The sequence below is a fragment of the Hypanus sabinus genome, chromosome 26 (genome assembly GCF_030144855.1).
Source record: "Hypanus sabinus isolate sHypSab1 chromosome 26, sHypSab1.hap1, whole genome shotgun sequence".
In the NCBI taxonomy this organism is placed as follows: domain Eukaryota; kingdom Metazoa; phylum Chordata; class Chondrichthyes; order Myliobatiformes; family Dasyatidae; genus Hypanus; species Hypanus sabinus.
In genome coordinates this window covers 26,510,089-26,518,874 of record NC_082731.1, presented here as the reverse complement: position 1 = coordinate 26,518,874, position 8,786 = coordinate 26,510,089, and the positions used below count along the sequence as shown (strand labels likewise).

The 8,786-nt window shown below is 48.5% G+C and overlaps 1 protein-coding gene across 4 annotated transcripts in view; it reads right to left on the bottom strand.

The window, feature by feature from the left end:
- Positions 1 to 1,866: 1,866 nt before the first annotated feature.
- The window catches only part of mrpl52 (mitochondrial ribosomal protein L52), a 36,313-nt gene continuing 29,393 nt past the window's right edge, over positions 1,867 to 8,786 (bottom strand). For all 4 annotated transcript variants that reach the window (XM_059950714.1, XM_059950712.1, XM_059950715.1 and 1 more), the window contains 2 exons: positions 3,719 to 3,783; positions 1,867 to 2,925 (listed from right to left, as the gene is read on the bottom strand). In XM_059950714.1, coding sequence (XP_059806697.1) covers positions 3,744 to 3,783 — 40 coding nt within the window. In that variant the 3' untranslated portion in view covers positions 1,867 to 2,925; positions 3,719 to 3,743. The remainder of the gene's footprint in view (positions 2,926 to 3,718; positions 3,784 to 8,786) is intronic.

Here is an 8,786-nt window from a genome sequence, read left to right as displayed (position 1 = left end):
CCAAACCATCCCAAACACAATTTATTTTAGCTGCTACCATCTGGGAAGTGGTACTGCAGCATAAAAGCCAGGACCAACAGACTCTGGGACAGCTTCTTCCACCAGGCCATCGGACAGATGAACTCATACTGACTTGAGTGTACTCTAAATTGCATTGGCTGTGCTATTTATTATAAATTACTATGATTGCGCACTTAGATGGAGATGTAACAAAGATTTTTACTCCTCATTTATGTGAAGGATGTAAGAAATAAACTCAATTCAAAATAGGAAAACTATAAACCATTGAGCTTCTCATCCCTAACAGAAAGATGTAGATCCTAATTCCGTTCAGTTATCCTAAAAGGAACAGGATTGGATGGGGTCTCTGCAAGAGGATTTCATCCCTTCAAGGAAGTATGTGTCTCATTGATGGTGTTCTTGCTCAGAAGGTGGCATCCAATCAGATGCAAAGCTTCAGGTCCTTTGTGAAAGGGAGAGAATATCCCACTGGACATGTGGTCCCAGGTTACAACCTGACATTAACAGGATACAGAGCAGGGCTGAGATCAATCCAGAGAAGTGTGAGGCAGCAGGGTAGTGTAAGAGTTCACAACACAAGCAATCCACATTTAAATCCTGCCATTGTCTGTAAGGAGTTTGTACATTCTCCATGATTGCATGGGTTTCCTCCAGGTGCTCCAGTTTCCAGACTTACGGGTTAGTAAATTGGGGGTATGCTGCCAGAAGCATGGCAACACATCCTTGGATGTGTTGGTCTTTGATGTAAACGACACAGTTCACTGTATGTTTGCGATGTTTACATGATAAACAATGCTCACCTTCTTGATACATTTGTAAGGTCAAACTTGAATGCAGAGTACAAGGTTATTGGCATGTTTTTGGCAATGTGGAAGGACGGAATCTTGAAATCCATGTCAATAGATCCCTCAAAGCTGCCAAACAGGTAGTTAAGAAGATGCATCAGGAGTTGGCCTTAGTTAGTCAGTGGTTGAGTCAACAGCCTCAGACAAATGTTCCAGCTCCATAAAACTCTGGTTAGACCAGACTATGAGTATTTGTTTTCATTTCTGGTCACCTCACTATAGGATGGATCTGGAAGCTCTTGAGAGGGTGCAGATTCAGCAAGATGCTGCCTCAGTTGGAGAACATGTCTTGTGTACAAAGGTTGAGCGAGCTAGGTATTTTCTCTCTGGAAAGGAGGATGTTGAGTAGTGACTTGATGGAGGTTTGAAAGATGGTAAAAGGCAGAGACAGAGTGGATAGCCAGTGCCTTTCTCCTAGGGAGGCAATTACTCTTGCAAGAAGGCATCATTTTAAGGTGAATGGTGTACAGTAAGGGGGGGTGATGGAGGATGTCATAGGTGTGGTTTCAATATAGTGGGTGTAGAATGCCCTGCCAAGGACGGTGGTAGAGGTAGAGAGAGTAGGTACACTTAAGAGGCTCTCAGGCAGACACATGGAGGACTAGGTCAATCTTTGAGCAGGTTAAAAGGTGGGCACAGCATCGAGGGCAGAAGGGATTGTACTGTGCTGTAGTGTTCTATGTTCCTTTGCTCTAACCGGAATTTGTCGGTTTCCCTGTCCAGTGAGATGTTGTGGAAGGGAAAGTTGCTGACTGGCATATTCCAGGCTGTGGGACTACTTAATGAGGGTCACACTGATGCTCAGTGCAGCCAACACCAAGGCCTGACAGGGAACACCCACTGTCTATGGGTCTTCTGCTCCTGGACAGGGAGGGGCTCTAAAATGTTTTATTACTCTACCTCTCCAGCCAGCCACATGAGCAGCAACAATGCTACTGGTTTGAAAAAAAAAGAAAACACTACTAAATGCATTGATCAGGAATGAAAAGGCTCTGCACAATTTTATTGTGAATAAAATTTATTTTAATAAAAACAACCAGCATTGTGTCAAGCTTCCAACACCATGTCCAAAACCCTGTACTAAGTGGCCCAGTTGATAAAGGGCAAGCACGTCTTCTTCACCAGTAAACCATCTGTGTGGTTCCAACCAGGGAGCGAGGGAGTCCATACCCCACTCTTACCAGAGCTGCTTGAATCTCTTTACACCTGGCCTATCTAACACTTCCAGTAAGCTTTCACACCTTCCCACAGAAGGGAACAGTCTAGGGTCACAGGGAAAGGAAAAATCTGCAGGGCCGCAGGGAGCAAGCAAGGGAAAGACATGGGGGCTGCCCCAGAGTGGGCCAGGCTGAAGAGCAAGGTGAGATGTCATGGGGGTGGAATCCCAGGGGGTCAACACAGCAGGACTCCAGGAACCCCCAGCCCCAACACTAACCACCACCTCTCCTGGGATCTTGCTGTCCTGAAGCCACCTGAATTACCCTCCTTCCTGGTAGAAAGGGACACATGGATGTCGCCTGCACGTTTCTGCGATGCTGCTGTTCCGATTCAACACAGTCCTCCCCCAACCCCAGGAATGTGAGAGATGCATGGGCATTGATCTCTGCCATTGCCAGGAACTTGCCTTGCATAATTACACCCACCCAGAGGCAACAAAGGATGCAAAGCTGTTACTCCTAGGATCTTGCTGTGCTATTCAACCCCAATGCCCCCACCTTGAACCTACACACCATGCAAAAAGGAGGGGGTGAATGGGATGAGGTACATGGGATCTTCTCTCCAGCTGCACCCATCTCCCGAAAGCTCTCCAACCCAACCAACTCTCCTGTTCCCAACAGACAGACCACATAACAGAGTCGGAGCAGCGCCTGGGGCACCTTTATTCGGAATGGGTGTCCCTGGCGGTGTGAACCTGCGGGGCATGGTGCCTGGCCCTGGCTCCCTTGGGGCGGAGCTGCGATTTAAGTTGTTCTTCCTGCTGCCTGCGGAGCACAGCTTGCTCGCTCTCCCACTGCTCGATCCCCCGCTGCAGCTCATTGGTCAGCATTACAATCCGTCCCTGTGAAGGACAGGGGGCAGAGTTACAGAGGTGTGGATGGCAGGGATCAGAAGGGCCGGAGTCAACGAGTGAGTGGACGAGTCAGGACAGAAGGAGCTGAGACTGAGATGTGGGCAGGTAAGAGCTGGGAGCTATGGGGTCAAGGAAGACAGCGGGGGCAGGGGGGGGAAGAAAGGGGTGGGAAAAGGGGAGGAGGGCAAGAGGCAAAATGGGGAAAAAGGGTAGGGGCTGAGTGGCAGAGGGATAAGCAGGAGAGGAGCGGAGTGGGGAAGGGGTAAAGATGAGGTGGGCTAGAGGGGAAGGAGTGGGAAAAGGTGGCTGGGAAAAGTGGTGGGGGAGTGAAGGAAGAGAGTAGTGAGGATGGGTGTATGATAAAGAGGGGGAACATAAAAGGGAAGGGGGGAGAGTATGGGTTAGAAAGGAGAGAGGAGAATGAGAAGGAAGAGTGGGGACAGAGAGTAAGAAAAGGGGAGAGGGAGGGTGGGGAAGTGGGGATTGTGAGTGAAGGGGAGATGGGTGTGGGGAAAGCAGGGGAGGGTGTGGAAGGGGTTATAGTGGCAAAGGGAAAATGGGAAGGAGAAATAGAGGAGGGGGAAGGAAGAGAGGGTGGGGGAAGTGGAAGTGTGGAGACGAGGAGGTGAGGTGAGAAAGGTGGGGTTGAAGGGAAAGCCAAGAAGGGAGAGGTTGCAGGGGAGAGTTATGGAGGAGAGAGAGGTGGGTGGGAGAGACAAGGAGAGGAAGTGAGAAAGCCAGCGCGAGGGAGGTGGGAGAGGAGGGGAGGAAGGGGACTTACCGCCATCTGAGCTGCCTCCTGACGCCTACGGATGTATCCCTTCATTGGGGGTGCTGGACGCCCATCTATTGGTGGGAGAAGGGGTGGGGGGGGGGTAGTACAGACATAGTCAAAATACAGAGGCAGTGAACCATAGGGTGAGTCACATGGAGGGGCTCATTGAGGAGAATGGGGTGCGGCTAGGAATGCAACAACGATTCCCAGCAGTAGGTGACAAACCGGGATTTGTCCTTATGGGGGAACAAATGTATGTGCATACATCAGACATTGAATGTAATGATATTATAGGAACTCGCCCAGTTGTGAGGATGTTTGTAAACTGGGTGTTCATAACCAAGGTCAGTCTGTAGAGAATATCAGGGCAATCTGAAGGTTAAAGGGAATATGAGCAACCTTTGCAAGATAAGATAAAGGAAAATCCTAAGGAGATTCTACAAGTGTATTAAGGTTTCCCTTAGGTAATAGAACAGTATTCCTTTGCACATTTTTTGTTCGTCACTTTTGCTTATGTAAAGTGGTTTTGTAAAATTCTCATTGTATTTCTTTTATTCCTGTAAATTTCTGCGAGAAACTGAACCAAGGTAGTATATGGTAACCTATACACACTTTGATAATCAATTTACTTAGAAATTGAGGATGAATATCGATTGTCTATGTGTTGGAGCCACAGGAAATGAGTGAGGTGTTGAATGAAAATTTCTCTTTGATTTTATTGTGGAGTTCATGGAAGCTGAGGAATTAAGGGAGATAAACCACACAGTGAACTCCTGTGGCCTGATCCCTCGGTAATAAGTTTACCATTTTGAACACTGTTGAGGGACAATCTACCGGGGGAGCCGCAGCCACTGGGTCTCTGGCACTGAATCTGGTGCTGAGGCTCAGAAGAAAATGGAGGTGAAGGGGATTGCACATTTAAAGGGATAGAGATGAGATTCTGTGGACATGACAGAGACAACCAGGATGGTATGTTGCCTTCTGGGAGTCAGGGGCAGGGACGTCTTGGATCAGTCCACGGCCTTCTAAATGGGGAGGGTGTGCAGCCAGAAGTCTTGCTACATATTGGCACCAATGACTCAGGTAGGAAAGGCGAGGAGGTCCTGAAGAGAGATTTTAGGGAGCTAGGTAGAAAGCTGAGAAACGTGACCTCCAGGGTAGTATCTCTGGATTGCTGCCTATGACATGCAACAGTGAACTAAGAATTGAAGCATCTGGCAGATAAATGTATGACTAGGGAACTGGTACAGGCCCAGAGGTTCAGATTTTTGGATCATTCGGATCTCTTCTTGGGAAGGTACGACCTGTTCAAAGGGACAGGTTACACCTGAACCCAAGAGGACGAATATGCTTGCAAGGTTTCCAGTCAGTGGGATGAGTTGCAATGTAAAAGGGGAACAAAACCGAAAAGGTTGCTGAATACAGGACTGCAGGTGTTATAATTTGAATGCACACAGTATACAGAATAAGCTGCGTGAACATGTAGCTCAGTTACAGAGTGATAGGTATGACATTGTGGGCATCACTGAGTCGTGACTAAGGGAAGATTGTAGCTATGAGCTTAACATCCAAAGATACACATTGCATCATCGAAAGGAAAAGCAGGTAGGCAGAGGTGTGGGGTGGCTCTTTTGTTAAGAAATAAAATTAAATCCTTAGAAATCTGGAGTATTGTGTACAGTTTTGGTTTCCAGGGTTAAGGAAGGACATCCTGGCTATAGAGGAAGTGCAGCGTAGATTCACGAGGTTAATTCCTGGGATGTCTGGACTGTCTTATGCAGAGAGGTTAGAGAGACTGGGCTTGTACACGCTGGAATTAAGGAGATTGAGAGGGGATCTGATTGCAACATATAAAATTATTAAGGGATTGGACAAGATAAAGGCAGGAAATATGATCCAGATGCTGGGAGTCCAGTACCAGAGGGCATGGTTTGAGAATAAGGGGTAGGTCATTTAGGACAGAGTTAAGGAAAAACTTCTTCTCTCAGAGAGTTGTGGGGGTCTGGAATGCACTGCCTCGGAAGGCAGTGGAGGCCATTTCTCTGGATGCTTTCAAGAAGGAGCTAGATAGGTATCTTATGGATAGGGGAATCAAAGGATATGGGGACAAGGCAGGAACCGGGTATTGATAGTAGATGATCAGCCATGATCTCAAAATGGCAATGCAGGCTCAAATGGCCGAATGGTCTACTTCTGCACCTATTGTCTATTGAAAGAGGCGACATAGAATCAGAAGGTGTAGAATCCTTGTTGGGTAGAGTTAAAGTACAGCAAGGGTAAAAGGACCCCAAAGGGAGTTATATACAGGGCTCCGAACAATAACCAAGATGTGGGCTATGAATTACAGCAGGAGATAGAAAAAGCTTGTCAAAAGGGCAATGTTACAGTAGTTATGGGAATTTCAATACGCAGGTAGATGGGGAAAATCAGGTTGGTGCTGGATCCCAGAGGAATATATAGAATGCCTTTGCGATGGCTTTTTAGGGCAGTTTGTGGTTGGGCCCACTAGAGTATTGGGTCCTGTGTAATGAACCAGAATTGATTGGAGAGCTTGAGGTAAAAGAATGCTTAGGTCAATGATCCTAATAGAATTCACCATGCAATGTGATGGAGACGTCGTAAGTGATGTGCGAGGAAGTGCAAGTGAGGCAAGCAGGCAGGGGTCCATGCCAGGCAAAAAGCAAACCCTAACCGGCTAGCTCTCCCATCCATTCTGCTCTCCAATGTCCGCTCTGGACAACGAATTGGACTACATCCGACTTCAACGAAATACTCAGTGGGAGTACAGAGTCTGCTCTACGTACGTTTTTAAAGAAACATGGCTCACTGATGGAATTTCGGACGTTGCCATTCAGCTAGACGGGCTCGCCTTGTTTCAAACAGACAGGGATTCAGCTCTCTCTGGTAAGATTCGCGGTGGTGGTGTGTGTATTTACATCAATACGGAATGGTGTAAGAACTCTGTGCTGGTTTCCAGATACTGCTCATTGCTAGTGGAGTTTGTGGCTGTTAGATGCAGACCATTTTATTTGCCACGGGAATTCACCTCCGTCCTTATATTTGGTGTGTATATTTCCCCCAGCGCTAATGCTAAGGAGGTGCTCTGAACTGTACAGGGCTATTGGCGAATTGCAGAATGCAGCACACCCTGATGAACTGTTTATTGTCGCCAAATAAACCACGCAAACCTTAAGTCAGTGCTCCCCAAATTCCATCAGTATGCAGATTTTGTAATGATGAGAGACCTGGTTTATACAAACATCCCCGATGCGTACCGGGCGGAGTCTCGCCCTCACCTCGGATACTCAGACCACATCTCTGTTATGCATACAGACCGCTCGTCAGGCGCTCCCGATCAGTTCAGAAGCAGGTGAAAACATGGCCAACAGGAGCCATCTCTGCTCTTCAAGACTGCTTTGAGCACACTGACTGGCACATGTTCAGGGAGGCTGCAACCGATGGCGACTCTACCAACTTAGAGGAGTACACAGCATCATTGACCAGCTACATCAGCAAGTGCATTGATGATGTCACTGTGTCCAAGACCATCAATACACGCGCTAACCAGAAGCCATGGATGACCGCAGAGGTGCGTGCGCTGCTGAGGACCCATGACTCCACCTTCAGTGCAGGCGATGAGACAGCCCTAACAACAGCAAGGGCCAAACTGTCCCGGGTCATCAGAGAGGCAAAGCGTGCACACACCTGGCGAATCCACAGCCACTTCCAGGACAGTGGCAACACGCGGCGCATCAGGACATCACCAACTACAGGACAACATCACCTCCTGTGCTGGTGATGCCTCCCTTCCAGATGTGCTGAACAACTTCTGTGCTGGTTTTGAGGTGGAAAATGACGTGGTGCCAAGGAAGTCCACCCCTCCTGCGAATGACCAGGTGCTGTGTCTCACCGTGGCCGATGTGAGAAGAACCCTGTGCAGGGTCAACCCACGGAAGGCTGCTGGACCAGACAACATCCCTGGTAGAGTGCTCAGAGGATGTGCAGTTAGCAGATGTTCTCACTGACATCTTCAACATCTCCCTGAGCAGCGCCACCGTTCCAACGTGCTTCAAGGCCGCCACCATTGTCCCTGTGCTGAAGAAGTCTTCAGTGTGCTTCCTAAATGACTACCGTCCCGTTGCACTTACATCCATCATCATGAAGTGTTTCGAGAGGCTCGTCATGAGGCATATCAAGACCCTGCTGCCCCCCTCATTGGACCCCCTGAAGTTTGCGTGCAGTCCCAACCGCTCAACAGACGACACCATTGCCACCACCCTCCACCTGGCCCTAACCCACCTGGACAAAAAAGACACATACGTTCGGATGCTGTTCATAGACTTCAGTTCAGCATTCAACACAATCATCCCTCAGAAACTGATTGGAAAGCTAAGCCAGAACACCTCCCTCTGCAACTGGATCCTAGACTTCCTGACTGGGAGACCTCAGTCAGTCTGGATCAGGAGCAGCATCTCCAATGCCATCACATTCAGCACGAGGGTCCCCAGAGCTGTCTGCTCAGTCCACTGCTGTTCACTCTGCTGACCCACGACTGTGCTGCAACACACAGCTCGATCCACATCATCAAGTTCGCCGATAAGACCGTGATGGGTCTTATCAGCAAGAACAATGAGTCAGCTAACAGAGAGGAGGTGCAGCGGCTAACGGACTGGTGCAGAGCCAACAACCTGTCTCTGAATGTGAACAAAAGAGATGGGTCTTGACTTCAGGAGGACACGGAGAGATCACTCCCCACTGAACATCGACGGCTCCTCGGTAGAGATCGATAAATTTCATGGTGTTCACCTGGGGAGAATCTCACCTGGTCCCTCAACACCAGCTCCATAGCAAAGAAAGCTCAGCAGCGTCTCTACTTTTTGCGAAGGCTGAGAAAAGTCCATCTCCCACCCCCCATCCTCATCACATTCTGCAGGGGTTGTATTTTGAGCATCCTGAGCAGCTGCATCACTGTCTGGTTCAGAAATTGCATCATCTTGGATCGCAAAATCCTGTAGCAGATAGTGAGGTCAGCTGAGATAATCGAGGTCTCTCTTCCCGCCATCAAGGACACTTA